Source organism: Cherax quadricarinatus, unplaced genomic scaffold, assembly GCF_038502225.1.
Source record: "Cherax quadricarinatus isolate ZL_2023a unplaced genomic scaffold, ASM3850222v1 Contig371, whole genome shotgun sequence".
Lineage (NCBI taxonomy): Eukaryota > Metazoa > Arthropoda > Malacostraca > Decapoda > Parastacidae > Cherax > Cherax quadricarinatus.
In genome coordinates, this window is record NW_027195397.1 from 24 (window position 1) to 23,660 (window position 23,637).

General features: G+C 43.8%; 1 protein-coding gene across 1 annotated transcript in view; it reads right to left on the bottom strand.

Moving 5' to 3' along the window:
* Positions 1 to 3,512: 3,512 nt before the first annotated feature.
* LOC138851339 (peroxisomal sarcosine oxidase-like) overlaps positions 3,513 to 23,637 on the bottom strand; it is a gene marked incomplete at its 3' end in the record, with an annotated part of 128,444 nt that continues 108,319 nt past the window's right edge. Inside the window, exon 3 of the mRNA XM_070080380.1 lies at positions 3,513 to 3,664. Within this exon, the coding sequence (XP_069936481.1) occupies positions 3,513 to 3,664 (152 nt within the window). The remainder of the gene's footprint in view (positions 3,665 to 23,637) is intronic.

The window sequence follows — 23,637 nt, forward strand, 5'->3', positions numbered from 1 at the left end:
CATCTTCACTAACAATGATGATCTGATAAGAAATGTCACCATATCAAAAACAATATACTCAGATCACAACATAATTGAGGTTCAGACATGTATGCGTGGAGCCCCCAGACCGACATAATGAGACTAGTCACGAGGGAGCATTCACCAAATTCAACTTCAATAACAAAAACATAAAGTGGGACCAAGTAAACCAAGTCCTAACCGATATAAGCTGGGAAGATATACTAAGCAACACAGACCCCAACTTATGCCTAGAACAGATTAACTCGGTGGCACTCGATGTATGCACAAGGCTTATTCCTCTAAGAAAAAGGAGGAGTAGATGTAAAATAGAAAGAGACAGGCGCTCCCTTTACAGGCGACGGAAAAGAATAACAGAGCGGCTAAAAGAGGTCAATATATTTGAAATGCGTAGGGAGACACTGGTCAGAGAAATAGCAAGCATCGAACTTAAGCTAAAAGAATCCTTTAGGAGTCGGGAATCGCGGGAAGAACTAAAAGCCATAAATGAAATCGAAAGAAACCCAAAGTATTTCTTCTCCTATGCCAAATCAAAATCGAGAACAACGTCCAGTATTGGGCCCCTACTTAAACAAGATGGGTCCTACACAGATGACAGCAAGGAAATGAGTGAGCTACTCAAGTCCCAATATGACTCAGTTTTTAGCAAGCCGCTAACCAGACTGAGAGTCGAAGATCAAAATGAATTTTTTATGAGAGAGCCACAAAATTTGCTTAACACAAGCCTATCCGATGTTATCCTGACGCCAAATGACTTCGAACAGGCGATAAATGACATGCCCATGCACTCTGCCCCAGGGCCAGACTCATGGAACTCTGTGTTCATCAAGAACTGCAAGAAGCCCCTATCACGAGCCTTTTCCATCCTATGGAGAGGGAGCATGGACACGGGGGTCGTCCCACAGTTACTAAAAACAACAGACATAGCCCCACTCCACAAAGGGGGCAGTAAAGCAACAGCAAAGAACTACAGACCAATAGCACTAACATCCCATATCATAAAAATCTTTGAAAGGGTCCTAAGAAGCAAGATCACCACCCATCTAGAAACCCATCAGTTACACAACCCAGGGCAACATGGGTTTAGAACAGGTCGCTCCTGTCTGTCTCAACTATTGGATCACTACGACAAGGTCCTATATGCACTAGAAGACAAAAAGAATGCAGATGTAATATACACAGACTTTGCAAAAGCCTTCGACAAGTGTGACCATGGCGTAATAGCGCACAAAATGCGTGCTAAAGGAATAACAGGAAAAGTCGGTCGATGGATCTATAATTTCCTCACTAACAGAACACAGAGAGTAGTCGTCAACAGAGTAAAATCCGAGGCAGCTACGGTGAAAAGCTCTGTTCCACAAGGCACAGTAGTCGCTCCCATCTTGTTCCTCATCCTCATATCCGACATAGACAAGGATGTCAGCCACAGCACCGTGTCTTCCTTTGCAGATGACACCCGAATCTGCATGACAGTGTCTTCCATTGCAGACACTGCAAGGCTCCAGGCGGACATCAACCAAATCTTTCAGTGGGCTGCAGAAAACAATATGAAGTTCAGCGATGAGAAATTTCAATTACTCAGATATGGTAAACATGAGGAAATTAAATCTTCATCAGAGTACAAAACAAATTCTGGCCACAAAATAGAGCGAAACACCAACGTCAAAGACCTGGGAGTGATCATGTCGAAGGATCTCATCTTCAAGGACCATAACATTGTATCAATCGCATCTGCTAGAAAAATGACAGGATGGATAATGAGAACCTTCAAAACTAGGGAGGCCAAGCCCATGATGACACTCTTCAGGTCACTTGTTCTATCTAGGCTGGAGTATTGCTGCACACTAACAGCACCTTTCAAGGCAGGTGAAATTGCCGACCTAGAAAATGTACAGAGAACTTTCACGGCGCGCATAACGGAGATAAAACACCTCAATTACTGGGAGCGCTTGAGGTTCCTAAACCTGTATTCCCTGGAACGCAGGAGGGAGAGATACATGATTATATACACCTGGAAAATCCTAGAGGGACTAGTACCGAACTTGCACACGAAAATCACTCACTACGAAAGCAAAAGACTTGGCAGACAATGCACCATCCCCCCAATGAAAAGCAGGGGTGTCACTAGCACGTTAAGAGACCATACAGTAAGTGTCAGGGGCCCGAGACTGTTCAACTGCCTCCCAGCACACATGAGGGGGATTACCAACAGACCCCTGGCAGTCTTCAAGCTGGCATTGGACAAGCACCTAAAGTCAGTTCCTGATCAGCCGGGCTGTGGCTCGTACGTTGGTTTGCGTGCAGCCAGCAGCAACAGCCTGGTTGATCAGGCTTTGAACCACCAGGAGGCCTGGTCACAGACCGGGCCGCGGGGGCGTTGACCCCCGGAACTCACTCCAGGTAAACTCCGGCCCCAGACCAAGATTCGTGGAACTCCATATTCATCAAGAATATATGTGCCTTATAGTACTTATGTGTGCCGTGAAAGCTCTTTGTGCATTCTCCAGGTCAGCAATTTCGCCAGCCTTGAAGGGGGCAGTTAGTGAACAGCAGTATTCCAGTCTAGAGAGAACAGGCGATCTGAAGATAAGCATAATGGTCTAGGCATCTCTAGTTTTGTAGGTTCTCATTATCCATTGTATCATTTTCCTAGCAGATGCGGTAGATACATTGTTGTGGTTACTGAAGGAGAGATCCTCTGGCATTATCACTCCCAGGTCCATCACATTACTTTCTCGCTCTATTGTATGGTTAGAATTTGTTGTATACCCTGATACAATTTTAATTTCCTCAAGTTTTCCATATCTGAGTAGTTGAAATTTCTCTTCATTGAACTTCATATTGTTTTGAGTGGCCCATTTGAAGATTTGGTTGATGTTCGCTTGGAGTCTCGCGGTGTCTTCAATGAAGGTCACTACCATGGTGATCCGGGTGTCTGTCATGGCTAAGAAAGATCCCAATGAAGTATAGAAAAAATGTAATAGAATTCCAACATCTGCGGCAACAAGCACGATCAGTGTTTCTTGTTTCTCAACCACTTATCGTTGCGACTCCACATTCCTCTACTTAACTCAAGACGCGCTTTAAAAATTATTTTTCTTGAGGTTATTATATAATAATAAACTTTTTACAAAATAACCGACATTTTGCAGTATATCTAATCAAAGATTCTTGAATGTGGCAATATTAGATTACGGCTAACTTTACTGCGGCCTTACAAAATAAAAAGACACGCCATCCCTGGTCTAGAGTCACTATAACAGCAAGAGTGAGCAAGAGTAAATGAGGTTCCATAATTCAAGTGTTATTTAAGATTATAAAAAAAAACACTACAACTACTTTACTATATAAATACTGAACATATGTACAAATAAGAGGACAGAGCTGCCAGAAGATGGAAGCTGTACCTCCATGGGCGCTCCAAGGAAGAATGGAAGTGACTTAACCACAACTAATATTGTCTGGTAAACTGTCACTAGAAGAGGACGCACCTTAGGAGGGTATCTCCAGTGTGCTGCTGGAGACTCTGCCAATGAGTAAAGGCGTCTCTCATGATCCCAGTGAGAGCTGCATCCCTGAAGTTTGCCAAACGGATGATGCGACTCTGGCCGTGGCTGCTGCCTCGGCTGTGAGGCAACGGGAACTACGTAGGAGAGAAAAAATATTTTCCTGTATCAAGCTGGTTAGGTAAGAGACAGATGATGCTGGGAATTATTACATCTATAGAAAAATCATATTCTGTGGCAGGTTCAGTGATGAAAAAACATGTTTGGTTTTAACAGATGGTACTTGTAAATGAATACTACACAGGTTGGCACTCTCTAGTTCCTAGTACTGATGGTGTTACTCTATGGTGCACTGTGTATATTACTGTTGGTGTTACACTATGGTGCACTGTGTATAATACTGTTGGTGTTACACTATGGTGCACTGTGTATAATACTGTTGTTGCTACACTATGGTGCACTGTGTATATTACTGTTGTTGCTACACTATGGAGCACTGTGTATATTACTGTTGTTGCTACACTATGGTGCACTGTGTATATTACTGTTGGTGTTACACTATGGTGCACTGTGTATAATACTGTTGTTGCTACACTATGGTGCACTGTGTATATTACTGTTGGTGTTACACTATGGTGCACTGTGTATATTACTGCTGGTGTTACACTATGGTGCACTGTGTATATTACTGTTGTTGCTACACTATGGAGCACTGTGTATAATACTGTTGTTGCTACACTATGGTGCACTGTGTATATTACTGTTGGTGTTACACTATGGTGCACTGTGTATATTACTGCTGGTGTTACACTATGGTGCACTGTGTATATTACTGTTGGTGTTACACTATGGTGCACTGTGTATATTACTGCTGGTGTTACACTATGGTGCACTGTGTATATTACTGTTGGTGTTACACTATGGTGCACTGTGTATATTACTGTTGGTGTTACACTATGGTGCACTGTGTATATTACTGTTGGTGTTACACTATGGTGCACTGTGTATATTACTGTTGGTGTTACAATATGGTACACTGTGTATATTACTGCTGGTTACACTATGGTGCACTGTGTATATTACTGCTGGTGTTGCACTATGGTACACTGTGTATATTACTGCTGGTGTTGCACTATGGTACACTGTGTATATTACTGCTGGTTACACTATGGTGCACTGTGTATATTGCTGCTGGTGTTGCACTATGGTACACAGTGTATATTACTGCTGGTGTTACAATATGATGTGTAATATGTATTACTGCTGGTATTAGTAGAGGGGAAAAGTCTGTATGATCTCCCCTTTTCACGCTGATTTTCTTTGCGGGGGGAGGGGTACCATCATTAGGGGGCCTCCCATGTCCCAAGACTCTTTCCTTAGATTTTTTTTCTTAATTTATAATTTCCATCCTCCCCATTTTCCCCTCACCTCCCTTCCACTTCCATCTCCCCTATCGTCTATCCCAACGCCCGCACACCCTCACCTATACCTCCACACCACGGTGAAAAGCTGTTCCACAAGGCACAGTACTCGCTCCCATCTTGTTTCTCATCCTCATATCTGACATAGACAAGGATGTCAGCCACAGCACCGTGTCTTCCTTTGCAGATGACACCAGAATCTGCATGACAGTGTCTTTCCATTGCAGACACTGCAAGGCTCCAGGAGGACATCAACCAAATATTTCAGTGGGCTGCAGAAAACAATATGAAGTTCAACGATGAGAAATTTCAATTACTCCGATATGGTAAACATGAGGAAATTAAAACTTCATCAGAGTGCAAAACAAATTCCGGCCACAAAATAGAGCGAAAAACCAACGTCAAAGACCTGGGAGTGATCATGTCGGAGGATCTCACCTTCATGGATCATAACATTGTATCAATCGCATCTGCTAGAAAAATGACAGGATGGATAATGAGAACCTTCAAAACTAAGGATGCCAAACCCATGATGACACTCTTCAGGTCGCTTGTTCTATCTAGGCTGGAATATTGCTGCACACTAACAGCACCTTTCAAGGCAGGTGAAATTGCTGACCTAGAAAATGTTCAGAGAACCTTCACGGCGCGCATAACTGAGATAAAACACCTCAATTACTGGGAGCGCTTGAAGTTCCTGAACATGTACTCCCTGGAACGCAGGCGGGAGAGATACCTGTTTATATACACCTGGAGAATCCTAGTGGGACTAGTGCCGAACTTGCACACAAAAATTACTCACTACGGAAGCAAAAGACTTGGCAGACAATGCAACATCCCCCCAATGAAAAGCAAGGGTGCCACTAGCACGTTAAGAGACAATACAATAAGTGTCAGGGGCTTGAGACTGTTCAACTGCCTCCCAGTATACATAAGGGGGATTACCAATAGACCCCTGGCTGTCTTCAAGCAGGCACTAGACAAGCACCTAAAACCGGTACCTGACCAGCTGGGCTGTGGCTCGTACGTTGGTTGCGTGCAGCCAGCAGTAACAGCCTGGTTGATCAGGATCTGATCCACCAGGAGGCCTGGTCACAGACCGGGCCGCGGGGGCGTTGACCCCCGGAACTCTCACCAGGTAAACTCCAGGTAAACCACAGACCAGCCTTTTGTAAGATAAACCATACCACGGACGGGTATAGAACCCGCAATCAGAGAGTCTCAAAACTCCAGACCGTCGCGTTAGCTACTGGACCAGCTAGCCACAATAAGATTCGTCCAACTAGGTATATTTCTATACCATAGGAAGGTTAGCACAGGCACCACTGTGACCAGAAATGCAAGTTTTTACAGACGAATCTCCAGCTAGCGTGGCCGTGATGAACTCTAGCTCAAGTCCGTTCAAAGCCGTTAACATGACTCACGAAATCGTAATGACACGATTGCAAACAAACCCGGGCGGGGATAGAACCCGCGACCGTAGCGTTAGCCACTGGTGTAGAAATATACCTAGTTGGACGAATCTTATTGTGGCAAGCTGGTCCAGTGGCTAATGCGACGGTCTGGAGTTTGAGACTCTCTGATCGCGGGTTCTATCCCCGCCTGTGGTATGGTTTGTTTGCAATCGTGTCATTACGATTTTGTAAGATGCTTGATGATCTTGTAGCACACACTGCACCACCCTCACCTGCTTAACCTCAACCTTCACCACCACCCTTGTTTCAACTCCTTGGATTAATCCTTTTTTAAGTAAGATCATTTATGATCTTGGCCCAACCTCTACAATACATCCTCCCCATCACCCATAACTCCTCTCGTAGTGACTTCAATGCTTTCAAATGTACCAGTCTCATCACCTGACTCCACCTCTCCCCATAACCAGACTCCCCACACTATGGTATAATGCACAAAACCTTATGTGATAATTATACTATCGGCCATATCTATCACCCAAGTGATATACGGCTAGTGACATATAAACCACTCTTAGCTAGTAGGCCTAAAAGGCATATTTAAATAATCAAATCACACTAGTATCAACCTTATCCATAAGGGTATTTAGACGCACAAGTCTTTAGAGGTAACCCACCCTCTTGGCATTATTTAAATCACTCTAGTAACAGCCTTATTTCAGATGATCTTATGGTATATATTACCATTTAGTAGTAGACCTTTCGACAACCTCACCTACACAACCTACTACCGACAGGAACTTGGGATAAGAAAGGAAACAGACACGAGTCACTAAACTATAGACCAGTGTTACTGACGTGTCTAGTATGGAAAGTCATGGAGAAGATTATCAGGAGAAGAGTGGTGGAGCGCCTACAACGGAACAAGCTTATAAACGACAACCAGAACGGATTCATGGAAGGCAAATCCTGGATGACAAACCTACTGGAGTTTTTTGACAAGGTAATGGAAGTAAGACACAAGAGGGGTGGGTAGATTGCATTTCCTTGGATTGCAAGAAGGCCTTCGACACAGTTCCTCACAAGAGATTAGTGCAAAAGCACATGTAACAAGAAGGGCACTGCAATGGATCAGAGAATATCTGACAGGGAGGCAACAACGAGTCATGAACCCGTGCTAGTTGTCGTTTATAAGCTTGTTCCGTTCTAGGTGCTCCACCACTCTTCTTCTGATAATCTTATGGCATTATAGGTCGTTCCTTCAGCCTCCTGAAGCCCATGAATAATTATTAACCTCGTCCTCTCTTCTCATTTCTTTTCCCTCCATATCTCTGGATCCAATTTAAGCATCTCCTTTGTTGCTTCCCCTTATCATCTCACGGACACCCTGTTAGCCAGATATCACTTCTGCAAGGGACCTCTTAGCTCCTTCCCATCCTTCAGTTCCCTCACTGTCCATCAATCTTGTTCCCATCGCCACATTCCTTTTGATCCTCGTCTTTATATCTTGCTTCAGCACTTCCAGTTCTTCTGCCAAGCTCTTTATTTTATATTTAGCAGCTACAGCTCGTAATACCCACTTCTTGCTCTCTATATACATCTTCTCTATCATTGCATTGCAAAGCTTGTTTAGCCTTTTCTCCCACTCTTCTTCCCTTTTGCTCTTTAATTTTTCTGTCCATTCGTGCTTCTCAGCTCATCCATCGTTGGTTCCCTTGCTTCTACGTCCTACCTTTTGAGATCCCATTTTCTGTTTTATCCTTTTAGGATACTCTACCTTCTGCAGCCTGTAAATTTTATGCAGAGGAAAAGACCCGGGGCGGTAGGGTACCGGCAAACCTACTACAATATGGCCCTAGGAATGACTCCCGTGGAACCCCCCGCTCGTCAAAGGCGCCCAGTCTGACGCCTTGTCGCAAACCATGGCTCACTGTTGACTTCCTCTCAGGTATTCTCCGGTCCTTTGCAGTGCCTACCTGCCTGGTCCTCCAGCTTTTGCACTAACCTCTTGTGTGGAACTGTCAAAAGCCTTTTACAGTCCAAGAAAATGTAATCTACAAACCCCTCTCTCTTGTCTTACTGCTGCCACCCTGTCACAGAACTTCAGTAGCTTTGTGACACAGGATTTCCCATCCCTGAATCCGTGCTAATTCCTTCCTAAGTGCTCCACCACTATTCTCCTGATAATCTGCTCCATAACTTTGCATACTATGCATGTCAGTGACACTGGTCTGTAGTTTAGTGCTGCATGTATGTCTCTTGTTTTTAAAATTGGATTACATTTGCTGTCTTCCATACCTCATGGAGCTGCCCTATTTCAATATATGTTGAAGATTGTTGTTAGTGGTACACAGAGCGCCTCTGCTCCCTCTCAGAACCCATGGAGAGATTTCCAGCTCCATCACCTTTGAGGTATCTAGTTCACTTAGCAGCCTCCTCACCTCTTTCTCGGCTGTATGTATTGTGTCCAGCACTTAGTAGTGTACCCCACCCGTCCGTGTTTCAGGAGTCCTTTGTCTCCACTGTGAATATTTCTTTAAATTGCCTGTTGAGTTCCTCACATACTTCTCGGTCATTTCTTGTGATCTCACCTCCTCCTTTCTACAGCCTGATTGCCTGATCCTTGACTGTTGTTTTCTTCCTGATATGACTGTACAACAGCTTTGGGTTGGACTTTACTTTCGGTATTAAGCCATTTTCGAACTGTCGTTGGGCCTCCCTCCATACCTGTGCATATTAATTTCTGGCTCTTTGACTACTCTTCTTATTCTCCTGGGTCATTTGGCTGTTATACTTCTTCCATTCTCTAGTGTATTTAGTTTTGGCATTTCTACACCTCTGGGTGAACCAATGGCTCGTTCTGGTCTTATTATACCTGGATCTGGAGTTTACCTGGAGAGAGTTCCGAGGGTCAACGCCCCCGCGGCCCCGTCTGTGACCAGGCCTCATTGTGGATCAGAGCCTGATCAACCAGGTTGTTACTGCTGGCTGCACGCAATCCAACATACGAGCCACAGCAGAGGTGCTTGTCCAGTGCCTGTTTGAAGACAGCCGTGGGGCTATGAGTAATCCCCCATATGTATGCTGGGAGGCAGTTGAACAGTCTCGGGCCCCTGACACATATTGTGTTGTCTCTTAACGTGCTAGTGACACCCCTGCTTTTCATTAGGGGGATGTTGCATCGTCTGCCAAGTCTTTTGCTTTTGTAGTGAGTGATTTTTGTGTGCAAGTTCGGTACTAACGCCTCTAGGATTTTCTAGGTGTATATAATCATGTATCTCTCCCGCCTGCATTCCAGGGAGTACAGGTTCAGGAACCTCAAGCGCTCCCAATAATTGAGGTGTTTTATCTCCGTTATGCGCGCCATGAAGGTTCTCTGTACATTTTCTAGGTCAGCAATTTCACCTGCCTTGAAAAGTGCTGTTAGTGTGCATCAATATTCCAGCCTAGATAGAACAAGTGACCTGAAGAGTGTCATCATGGGCTTGGCATCCCGAGTTTTGAAGGTTCTCATTATCCATCCTGTCTTTTTCTAGCAGATGCATTTGATACAATATTATGGTCCTTGAAGGTGAGATCCTCCGACATGATCACTCCCAGGTCTTTGACGTTGGTTTTTCGCTCTATTGTGTAGCTAGAATTTGTTTTATACTCTGATGAAGTTTTAATTTCCTCGTGTTTACCATATCGGAGTAATTGAAATTTCTCATCGTTGAACTTCATATTGTTTTCTGCAACCCACTGAAAGATTTGGTTGATGTCCGCCTGGAGCCTTGCAGTGTCTGCAATGGAAGACACTGTCATGCAGATTTTGGTGTCATCTGCAAAGGAAGACACGGTGCTGTGGCTGACATCCTTGTCTATGTCAGATATGAGAATGAGAAATAAAATGGGAGCGAGTACTGTACCTTGCGGAACAGAGCTTTTCACCGTTGCCGCCTCAGACTTTATTGTGTTAACTAATACACTTTGTGCTCTGTTTGTGAGGAAATTATAGATCCATCTACCAACTTTTCTTGTTATTCCTTTAGCACGCATTTTGTGCGCCATTACGCCATGGTCACACTTGTCGAAGGCTTTTGCAATGTCTGTGTATATTACATCTGCATTCTTTTTGTCTTCTAGTGCATCTAGGATCTTATCGTAGTGATCCAGTAGTTGGGACAGACAGGAGCCCTTGGGTACAAACCTCTCCTCTGCTGTCCGTGCATATTGTAGTCACACACTCCATCTCACTGATTTTCCTGCCAGTTCTCTCTGTGTATGGGTGTCTTTGTGTATGTGTGTATGTTTATGTGTTCATGTATGTACGCGTGTGTACTCATGTATATTGCATGTGTATGCGTGTGTATATATTTTGTGTGTGTGTGTGCGTGTGTGTGTGTGTGTGTGTGTGTGTGTCGCAGCTGTATAGCAGCAGACGATGTCAGGATGTGCTAAGGCAGCAAGCACTACAGGATCCTTCTGGAGTCACACCCCAGCATATGGCATTAAGCCCGAGCGCTGAGGAAGCTCAAGAATTCCTCTTGCTGTGTGTGTTGCTTCTGCTACTACAACACTTGTCCACTACATCAGTGAGCCATGGTTAGCGACGAGGTGTCAGAGTGGGCTCCTGTGAAGAGCGGGGCTCCACAGGGGTCATTCCTATGGCCATACTCTAGTAGGTTCGCCAGTGCCATCCCGGACATGGTCTTTTCCAGATATTGACCCACCCACCCAGCCCTAGGGCCGATGCTGTTTCTGATTTATGTGAATGACATGGCGGAAGGAATAGACTCAGAGGTGTCCCTGTTCGCAGATGATGTCAAGTTATGAAGAGAATTCAATCGGAGGAGGACCAGGCAGGACTACCAAGGGATCTGGACAGGTTACAGGCCTGGGCTAGCAAATGGCTCCTGGAGTTCAACCCCTCCAAGTACAAAGTCATGAAGATCGGGGAAGGGCAAAGAAGATCGCAAACAATGCAGTCTAGGGGGCCAAAGACTACAAACCTCACTCAAGGAAATAGATCTTGGGGTTAGTATAACATTGAACACATCTCTCCTGAGGCGCACATCAACCAAATAACTGCTGCGGCATACGGGCGATGAGCAAACCTAAGAATAACATTCTGACATCTCTGTAAGGAGTCGTTCAGGAATGTACACCGTGTACATCAGGCCCACATTGGAGTAAGCAGCACCAGTTTGGAACCCACACACGGCCAAGCACATCAAGAAATTAGAGAAAGTGCAAAGTTTGTAACGAGACTAGTCCTGGAGTTAAAGGGCATGTCCTACGAGAAGAGGTTAAAGGAAATCGACCTGACAGCACTGGAGGACAGGAGGGACAGGGGGAACATGATAACATAAAATACTGAGAGAAATCGATAAGATGGACAGAGACAGATTGTTCCAGAGATGGGGCACACCAATAAGGGGTCACAGGGATGTAAAGAAGTATTTCACGGAGTTGTCAGGAAGTGGAATACATAGTCTGGAAAGGGATATGGTGGAGGCAGGATCCATACATAGATTTAAGAAGAGGTATGATAAAGCTCACGGAGCAGGGATGAGTGACCCGGTTGGGACCGGTGAAGAGGCGGAGCAAGGAGCTATGACTCGACCCTTGCAACCGCAATTAGGTGAGTACAATAGAGTACACACACACATACACCATACACGTATTCACACCAATAAACTCACACTCACACGAGTTAACGCATACGTGCACACACCCACATGCTAATACTCTCTCACACACATTCATACATAAACACACACACACACTCACACTCTGCATAAAGTTTACAGACTGCAGAAGGTAGAGTATCCTAAAAGGAAAAAAAAAATGGGATCTCAAAATATAGGACGTAGAGGCAAGGGAACCAACGATGGATGAGCTAAGAAACAAGAATGGACAGAAAGATTCAAGAGCAAAATGGAATAAGAGTGGGAAAAAAAGGCTAAACAAGCTTTGCAATACACTGACAGAAAAGATGTATATAGAGAGCAAGAAGTGGGTATTACGAGCTGTAACTGCTAAGTCAAACATATAGAGCTTGGCAGAAGAACTGGAAGTGCTGAAGCAAGATATAAAGATGAGAATCTAAAGGAATGTGGCGATGGAAACAAGAACATCAATGAACAGTGAGGGAACTGAAGGATGGGAAGGAGCTAAGAGGTCCCTTGCAGAAGTGATATCTGGCTACCAGGGTGTCCGTGAGATGATGAGAGGAAACAACAAAGGAGATGCTTAAATTGGATCCAGAGATATGGAAGGAAAATACATGAGAAGAGAGGAAGAGGTCAATAATTATTTATGGGTTTCAGGAGGCTGAAGGAACGATCTATAATGCTGGAATCATTAGGAAAAAAAGACAGGTTGAGAGCATCATCACAGTAACAGGAGAGTAGGATATGTCCCAGCTAGCAAATTTTCACAGGCTTGGGAGGTATTCGAGGGGGGGAGGGGGGGGAAACAGTTAAACTGATATTGAAGACAGAAGTAGTACAGATCAAGATCCTACAACAGAAACCACTGTTAAAAGATTCCTGAACACATCAGCAAGTGAACCTGGACCAGAACAGAACACAAAATAGAATGGGAACAACTGAAAATGAGAGTAAGGAGACAACAATGGAAAGAGAGAGAGAGAGAGAGAGCAGGCATCAATAGACAAGAAAGCTCAGCCTTGAGAGAACACCAAACACAAATGCTCACAGAACCCCCTTAACCCCTATCACCTCATATCAACCAACCAAACGCAAGAACCAGAAACAAGCCACACTCCTAAGCCACCTCCTCCCCCAACATCACAGCAGCCTTCTATAACAACCCGCCATGCCTTCCACACACCCCAGTCCACACCAACCCCTCTCACCACCCAGAACACAATACTGGAAAGGAAGCTGAAGGTATGGTACATCAACATAGATGTAATAAGAAATAAGAGTGAGGATTGACAAGAACGAATCATTGAGGCATCCCCAGACATAAAAGCACTCACGGAGACAAGGAGTCATTGACGACACTGTACACCATGAATGTCAGACTCATATTACCGTATACAGCACCAGTATGGAACCCACATCTGGTCAAACACTTAAAAATTAAAAATTAAGAATTAAAATTCTTTATTTCTCTGTTAATATTACAATGTGGGGTTCACATATTATAAGATATTATTACATATTATAAAATGCTTATTATAAATAAGGCCACTAGTATGCCTAGGTAGGCCTAGGCATCTCTGGCAGACTAATACTAGTTCTGATTCTATATTGACACAGGTTATGGATCATCCTGGAATTAAGGTTGCGTAATTGAAGTGAAATGGAGAAAGTGCAAAAGTTTAGAACAAGATGTGTTATGTGGGGACACTAGAGAATAGGAGGGAGTAATTCACAAGGTGGGCAGGACTAGAACATTTCAGAGATGGGACACAGTAACTAGGGCACAGAACTGGAAGCTGAATAATCAGATGAGGCAGAGGGATATTAAGAAGTGTTGCTTAGCTTAAGAGTTGTCAGAAAGTGGAACAATCTGGAAAGTAAAGTAGTAGAGGCAGGATCCATACATAGCCAAAAGTCATTTGGGGTCACTCCCTACTGATATAACAATGTTAATCAGAGTTTATCACAATGCAAAATATTGTAATATATCTTATCTTCATCCCCCCAAAATATACAGTTGGTAAGTTTCTGATATTTAGCAAAATATCTGCCTTTTACCCACAAAATTTGGGACATTAAAAAAATCTCTTCAACTTATAAAACATTCATTATTTTATGTTCGCTGCGAAAATCCGTTGATATTAATGGTGAAGTAACAAGAAAAAGGTCAATAACTTCCAAGATAATCGACAGAACACACACATAGTTGGTTACTTGGGGGAAAATCAAGAATATCTCTCTGATTTTGAGTCTTTGCATACGATATGAGTGACCTTATATAGATACCCTTGTGCTACACAGTTTTCTTTACCTGGAGTATACCTGGAGAGGGTTTGGGGGTTAACGTCCCCGCTGCCTGATCTGTGACCAGGCCTCATGGTGGATCAGTGTTTGATCAACCAGGTTGTTACTGCTGGCCGCACGCAACCCGACGTACGAACCACAACCCAGCTGGTCAGGAACTGACTTCAGGTGCCTGTCCAACGCCTTCTTTAAGACAGCCAGGAGTCTATTGGTAATATCTCTTGTGTATGCTGGGAGGCAGTTGAAAAATCTTGCGCCCCTGACACTTATTGTGTTGTCTCTTAACGTGCTAGTGACACCCCTGCTTCTCATTGGGGGGATGTTGCATCGTCTGCCGAGTCTTTTAATTTCGTAGCGAGTGATTTTCGTGTGGAAGTTTGGTACTAGTCCCTCTAGGATTTTCCAGGTGTATATAATCATGTATCCCTACCGCCTGCGTTCTAGGGAGTACAGGTTCAGAAACTTCAAGCCTTCCCAATATTTTATGTGTTTTATCGTAATGTAAGCCGTGTAGGTTCTCTGTAAATTTTCTAGGTCAGCAATTTCACCTGCCATGAAAGGTGCTGTTAGTGTGCAGCAATATCCCAGGACTTTTATTTCTAAATAGCTCTTGTTCTTTTTTATTTCTTCTATTGTCCATGGGGAAGTGGAAAAGAATCTTTCCTCCGTAAGCCATGCGTGTCGTATGAGGCGACTAAAATGCCGGGAGCAATGGGCTAGTAACCCCTTCTCTTGTATACAATTACTAAAAAAGAGAAGAAGAAAAACTTTATAAAACTGGGTTGCTTAAATGTGCGTGGATGTAGTGCGGATGACAAGAAACAGATGATTGCTGATGTTATGAATGAAAAGAAGTTGGATGTCCTGGCCCTAAGCGAAACAAAGCTGAAGGGGGTAGGAGAGTTTCAGTGGGGGGAAATAAATGGGATTAAATCTGGAGTATCTGAGAGAGTTAGAGCAAAGGAAGGGGTAGCAGTAATGTTAAATGATCAGTTATGGAAGGAGAAAAGAGAATATGAATGTGTAAATTCAAGAATTATGTGGATTAAAGTAAAGGTTGGATGCGAGAAGTGGGTCATAATAAGCGTGTATGCACCTGGAGAAGAGAGGAATGCAGAGGAGAGAGAGAGATTTTGGGAGATGTTAAGTGAATGTATAGGAGCCTTTGAACCAAGTGAGAGAGTAATTGTGGTAGGGGACTTGAATGCTAAAGTAGGAGAAACTTTTAGAGAGGGTGTGGTAGGTAAGTTTGGGGTGCCAGGTGTAAATGATAATGGGAGCCCTTTGATTGAACTTTGTATAGAAAGGGGTTTAGTTATAGGTAATACATATTTTAAGAAAAAGAGGATAAATAAGTATACACGATATGATGTAGGGCGAAATGACAGTAGTTTGTTGGATTATGTATTGGTAGATAAAAGACTGTTGAGTAGACTTCAGGATGTACATGTTTATAGAGGGGCCACAGATATATCAGATCACTTTCTAGTTGTAGCTACACTGAGAGTAAAAGGTAGATGGGATACAAGGAGAATAGAAGCATCAGGGAAGAGAGAGGTGAAGGTTTATAAACTAAAAGAGGAGGCAGTTAGGGTAAGATATAAACAGCTATTGGAGGATAGATGGGCTAATGAGAGCATAGGCAATGGGGTCGAAGAGGTATGGGGTAGGTTTAAAAATGTAGTGTTAGAGTGTTCAGCAGAAGTTTGTGGTTACAGGAAAGTGGGTGCAGGAGGGAAGAGGAGCGATTGGTGGAATGATGATGTAAAGAGAGTAGTAAGGGAGAAAAAGTTAGCATATGAGAAGTTTTTACAAAGTAGAAGTGATGCAAGGAGGGAAGAGTATATGGAGAAAAAGAGAGAGGTTAAGAGAGTGGTGAAGCAATGTAAAAAGAGAGCAAATGAGAGAGTGGGTGAGATGTTATCAACAAATTTTGTTGAAAATAAGAAAAAGTTTTGGAGTGAGATTAACAAGTTAAGAAAGCCTAGAGAACAAATGGATTTGTCAGTTAAAAATAGGAGAGGAGAGTTATTAAATGGAGAGTTAGAGGTATTGGGAAGATGGAAGGAATATTTTGAGGAATTGTTAAATGTTGATGAAGATAGGGAAGCTGTGATTTCGTGTATAGGGCAAGGAGGAATAACATCTTGTAGGAGTGAGGAAGAGCCAGTTGTGAGTGTGGGGGAAGTTCGTGAGGCAGTAGGTAAAATGAAAGGGGGTAAGGCAGCCGGGATTGATGGGATAAAGATAGAAATGTTAAAAGCAGGTGGGGATATAGTTTTGGAGTGGTTGGTGCAATTGTTTAATAAATGTATGGAAGAGGGTAAGGTACCTAGGGATTGGCAGAGAGCATGCATAGTTCCTTTGTATAAAGGCAAAGGGGATAAAAGAGAGTGCAAAAATTATAGGGGGATAAGTCTGTTGAGTGTACCTGGTAAAGTGTATGGTAGAGTTATAATTGAAAGAATTAAGAGTAAGACGGAGAATAGGATAGCAGATGAACAAGGAGGCTTTAGGAAAGGTAGGGGGTGTGTGGACCAGGTGTTTACAGTGAAACATATAAGTGAACAGTATTTAGATAAGGCTAAAGAGGTCTTTGTGGCATTTATGGATTTGGAAAAGGCGTATGACAGGGTGGATAGGGGGGCAATGTGGCAGATGTTGCAAGTGTATGGTGTAGGAGGTAGGTTACTGAAAGCAGTGAAGAGTTTTTACGAGGATAGTGAGGCTCAAGTTAGAGTATGTAGGAAAGAGGGAAATTTTTTCCCAGTAAAAGTAGGCCTTAGACAAGGATGTGTGATGTCACCGTGGTTGTTTAATATATTTATAGATGGGGTTGTAAGAGAAGTAAATGCGAGGGTCTTGGCAAGAGGCGTGGAGTTAAAAGATAAAGAATCACACACAAAGTGGGAGTTGTCACAGCTGCTCTTTGCTGATGACACTGTGCTCTTGGGAGATTCTGAAGAGAAGTTGCAGAGATTGGTGGATGAATTTGGTAGGGTGTGCAAAAGAAGAAAATTAAAGGTGAATACAGGAAAGAGTAAGGTTATGAGGATAACAAAAAGATTAGGTGATGAAAGATTGAATATCAGATTGTTTTACATAAATTTTTCGCTCTCTTGTGTGGCTGGAATTTGTTTTATAATCAGATATAGTTTTAATTTTCTCACGTTTTCCATATCGAAGTAATTGAAATTTCTCATCATTGAACTTCATATTGTTTTCTGCAGCCCATTTAAAGATTTGGTTGATGTCCGCCTGGAGCCTTGCAGTGTCTGCAATGTCCGCCTGGAGCCTTGTGGTATTTTCAATGGAAGACACTGTCATGCAAATTCAGGTGTCATCTGCAAAGGAAGACACGGTGCTGTGGCTTATATCCCTGTCTATGTCAGATATGAGGATGAGTAACAAGATGGGAGCGAGTACTGTGCCTTGTGGAACAGAGCTTTTCACAATAGCCGCCTTAGACTTTACTCTGTTTACCACCGCTCTTTGTGTTCTATTTAACAGGAAATTATAGATAAATCTACCACCTTTTCCTGTTATTCTTTTATCACTCATTTTGTGCGCTATTACATATGGTCACACTTTTCAAAGGATTTTGCAAAGTCTGTGTATATTACATCTGCATTTTGTTTGCCTTGTAGAGCATCCAGGACCTTGTCGTAGTGGTCCGGTAGTTGGGAGAGACAGGAGAGACCTGCTCTAAACCCGTGTTGCCCTGGGTTGTATAACTGATGGTTATCTAGATGGGTGGCGATTTGGCTTCTTAAAACCCTTTCAAAGATTTTAATAATATGGGACGTTGATGCTGCTGGTCAGTAGTTCTTTGCTATTGCTTTACTGCCCCCTTTGTAGAGTGGGGCTATGTCTGTTGTTTTTAGTAACTGTGGGACGACCCCAGTGTCCATGCTCCCTCTCCATAGGATGTTAAAAACACGTGATTGAGGCTTCTTGCAGTTCTTGATGAACACGGAGTTCCATGAGTCTGGGCCTGGGGCAGAGTGCATGGGCATGTCATTTATCGCCTTTTCGAAGTCATTTGGCATCAGGATAATATCAGATAGATTTGAGTCTACCAAATTCTGCGTCTCTCTCATAAAAAAATCATTTAGATCATTGACTCTCAGTCTGTTTAGCGGCTTGCTAAAAACCGAGTCATATTGGGATTTGAGTAGCTCACTTATTTCCTTGCTGTCATCTGTGTAGGACCGATCTTGTTTAAGTAGGGGCCCAATAAGAAAAGAAATATTTTGGTTTCTTTCAATTTCATTTAGGGCTTTTAGTTCTTCCCGTGTATCTTGGCTTCTGTAAGAATCCTTTAACTTTAGTTCGATGTTTGCTATTTCTCTGACCAGTGTCTCCCTACGTATTACAGATATATTGGTCCTTTTAGCCGCTCTCTTATTCTTTACCTTCACCTGTAAAGGGGGCGCCTTTCTCTTTCTTAAAGGAAAAGAGGGAGAAGAAGTGAACTAGTATACCTTGAGTGCCACAGAGTTAATTTGTTCTAGACAGGTTTGGATCCATGTTGCTTAGGCTATCTTCCCAGTTTATATCACTTAGGGACTGGTTTACTTGGTACCACGTTCTGTTTTTGTTACTCAAGTAGAATTTCGTGAAGGCTCCTTCCTGACTGATCACATTTTGTCGATGTGGGGCCCCGCGCATACATAACCGTACCTCTTTTATGTTGTGATCTGAGTATATTGTGTTTGATATGATGACATTTTGTATCAGATCATTGTTAGTGAAGATGAGTTCCAGTGTATTCTCCAATCTTGTAGGCTCTATTATTTGCTGGTTTAAGGTGAATTTGGTGCAGATTTAAAAGCTCGTGTGTGTGTGAGTTTTCATCTGCGCTGCATCCTGGTGTTATCTCTGCTACAACATTATTTAGTATATTCCTCCATTTTAGGTGCCTTAGGTTGAAATCCCCCAGGAGCAAGATGTTGGGGGCAGGAGCTGGAAGATTTTCCAGACAGTTGTCAATTTCAAAAGCTGTTCCTGGAATTGTTGGGACGTTGCAAACAGGAGGCTTGTAAACTACCACAATGATCAGGTTTTGGTTTTCGATCTTTACTGCCAAAACTTCAACTACGTCATTTGAGGCATTTAGTAGCTCTGAGCATATCAGTGACTCTGTAATATACAGGCCAACCCCGCTCTTCCCCATCCCGCCTTCAACCTGTTCACTCTGTCGCATCTGTATAGGCTGTAACCCAGGATCCATATTTCATTGTCATAGCGATTCGTTACGTGGGTGTCTGTGAAAACAGCGAACATTGCATTAGACTCTGTCAGCAGTCCACGGATGAAAGGTATTTTGTTGTTCATTGCTGGCTGTAGACATTGTATATTTGCAAAGATGAATGTTGTTGAACTGGTGGTGGTGGTGGTATGGGGGAAGGATCTTTTTTTCATGGCACTAGTATATGTTGTTGCGGAGTGGAGGCCATCGACCGTGATTCCATTCCAGAAATGATCGGAGTTGGTGTAGGATTCCTGTCATATCCTGCCAGCTTTTTTGCCTTCCTGGAGCTAAAAACTTCTCTCTCTGGAGTGGTTGTGGCTACCCAGGTTTTCCCATGGTCTGGATGTTCTGTATCTTCCTGTCCCCTTCAGGTGGTGTACCTGGCAATATAAATTATAGCATTGTCTTTCCTGAACTGAAGAGTGACACATTTCAGGATGGAAGGTTGCATTCTCCCGTTGGCATATGGGCACGGCATTTCCTGGGGTGGTCAAAGTTGCACGTCCCATCTGTTTTTCCTGATATTCCATGCCTGCAGATACCTAATGCATAGAATTTGTAGAGGCCTGGTTTCTGTTTGCCTTGTTTTTTTGTGAATGTATTCTCTACTTGTGCGTGTTATCCTATCTCATTACTATCTTCAGCACTAGTACTAACTATGGTGCCTTCACCAGTTATTTCAGGTATTCTAACTTCACTATTTCTTGAGGAATCTCCTTGTTTACTATCTCCCGTGGTATTGCTAGTTTGTAACACTGGCTTTTGCATGTCCTTATCTACACCTGTTTCCCCACTAGCGCTCCTGTCTCCCTCCGGGCCACAAACTTTCATTTCTCCATTCGTACAGTTACAGTCTTCCAAGAGGGCATCTGCACCATGGGCAGTAGTACCATCTTGCCCATCATACCAGAGAGAGAGAGCATAATATAATGCTCTTTATAATAATAATAATAATAATAATAATAATAATAATAATAATAATCATAAATGCTTATTTCCTTGCAAAGCTTACAATGTATCGTTACATATAAAATATTAATTACAACTAAGGACTCTAGCATGCCTAGGCATCTGGGGCACTTACACACAGCATTATACGTTTGGCCTCAACCGCTCCGAATATAATATTTTTCATTAAGTTTGGCGCCTTTTTTATGCTTCCATGTTATCTCATGTAACAGGGAGATATATAACAGCGTAATTATACTATATTTTACAGTGCTCAGAGCGACGTCTCCGTCATAGTGATTCATCACTTTCTGAGACTCCAGACTACTTCATCACCACTAACACCAGCATCAAGGCCAGACTACTTCATCACCACTAACACCAGCATCAAGGCCAGACTACTTCATCACCACTAACACCAGCATCAAGGCCAGGCTGCTTCATCATCACCACTAACACCAGCATCAAGGCCAGACTACTTCATCACCACTAACACCAGCATCAAGGCCAGACTAATTCATCACCACTAACACCAGCATCAAGGCCAGACTACTTCATCACCACTAACACCAGCATCAAGGCCAGACTAATTCATCACCACTAACACCAGCATCAAGGCCAGACTACTTCATCACCACTAACACCAGCATCAAGGCCAGACTACTTCATCACCACTAACACCAGCATCAAGGCCAGACTACTTCACCACTAACACCAGCATCAAGGCCAGACTGCTTCATCACCACTAACACCAGCATCAAGGCCAGACTGCTTCATCACCACTAACACCAGCATCAAGGCCAGACTACTTCATCACCACTAACACCAGCATCAAGGCCAGACTACTTCATCACCACTAACACCAGCATCAAGGCCAGACTACTTCATCACCACTAACACCAGCATCAAGGCCAGACTACTTCATCACCACTAACACCAGCATCAAGGCCAGACTACTTCATCACCACTAACACCAGCATCAAGGCCAGACTACTTCACCACTAACACCAGCATCAAGGCCAGACTACTTCATCACCACTAACACCAGCATCAAGGCCAGACTACTTCATCACCACTAACACCAGCATCAAGGCCAGACTACTTCATCACCACTAACACCAGCATCAAGGCCAGACTACTTCATCACCACTAACACCAGCATCAAGGCCAGACTACTTCATCACCACTAACACCAGCATCAAGGACAGTCTGCTTCATCACCACTAACACCAGCATCAAGGTCAGACTGCTTCATCACCACTAACACCAGCATCAAGGCCAGACTGCTTCATCACCACTAACACCAGCATCAAGGCCAGACTACTTCATCAACACTAACACCAGCATCAAGGCCAGACTACTTCATCACCACCAACACCAGCATCAAGGCCAGACTGCTTCATCACCACTAACACCAGCATCAAGGCCAGACTACTTCATCTCCAATAACACCAGCATCAAGGCCAGACTGCTTCATCACCACTAACACCAGCATCAAGGCCAGACTGCTTCATCACCAACATCAGCATCAAGGCCAGACTGCTTCATCACCACTAACACCAGCATCAAGGCCAGACTGCTTCATCACCACTAACACCAGCATCAAGACTAGACTGCTTCATCACCACTAACACCAGCATCAAGGCCAGACTATTCATCACCACTAACACCAGCATCAAGGCCAGACTGCTTCATCACCACTAACACCAGCATCAAGACCAGACTGCTTCATCACCACTAACACCAGCATCAAGGCCAGACTACTTCATCACCACTAACACCAGCATCAAGGCCAGACTGCTTCATCACCACTAACACCAGCATCAAGGCCAGACTGCTTCATCACCACTAACACCAGCATCAAGGCCAGACTACTTCACCACTAACACCAGCATCAAGGCCAGACTACTTCATCACCACTAACACCAGCATCAAGGCCAGACTGCTTCATCACCACTAACACCAGCATCAAGGCCAGACTACTTCATAACCACTAACACCAGCATCAAGGCCAGACTACTTCATCACCACTAACACCAGCATCAAGGCAAGACTGCTTCAGCACCACTAACACCAGCATCAAGGCCAGACTACTTCATCACCACTAACACCAGCATCAAGGCCAGACTGCTTCATCACCACTAACACCAGCATCAAGGCCAGACTGCTTCATCACCACTAACACCAGCATCAAGGCCAGACTACTTCATCACCACTAACACCAGCATCAAGGCCAGACTACTTCATCACCACTAACACCAGCATCAAGGCCAGACTACTTCACCACTAACACCAGCATCAAGGCCAGACTACTTCATCACCACTAACACCAGCATCAAGGCCAGACTACTTCATCACCACTAACACCAGCATCAAGGCCAGACTACTTCATCACCACTAACACCAGCATCAAGGCCAGACTACTTCATCACCACTAACACCAGCATCAAGGCCAGACTAATTCATCACCACTAACACCAGCATCAAGGCCAGACTACTTCATCACCACTAACACCAGCATCAAGGCCAGACTAATTCATCACCACTAACACCAGCATCAAGGCCAGACTACTTCATCACCACTAACACCAGCATCAAGGCCAGACTGCTTCATCACTAACACCAGCATCAAGGCCAGACTACTTCATCACCACTAACACCAGCATCAAGGCCAGACTACTTCATCACCACTAACACCAGCATCAAGGGCAAACTACTTCATCACCACTAACACCAGCATCAAGGCCAGACTACTTCATCACCACTAACACCAGCATCAAGGCCAGACTGCTTCATCACTAACACCAGCATCAAGGCCAGACTACATCACCACTAACACCAGCATCAAGGCCAGACTACTTCATCACCACTAACACCAGCATCAAGGCCAGACTACTTCATCACCACTAACACCAGCATCAAGGCCAGACTACTTCATCACCACTAACACCAGCATCAAGGCCAGACTGCTTCATCACCACTAACACCAGCATCAAGGCCAGACAGCTTCATCACCACTAACACCAGCATCAAGGCCAGACTATTTCATCACCACTAATACCAACATCAAGGCCAGACTGCTTCATCATTAACACCAGCATCAAGGCCAGACTACTT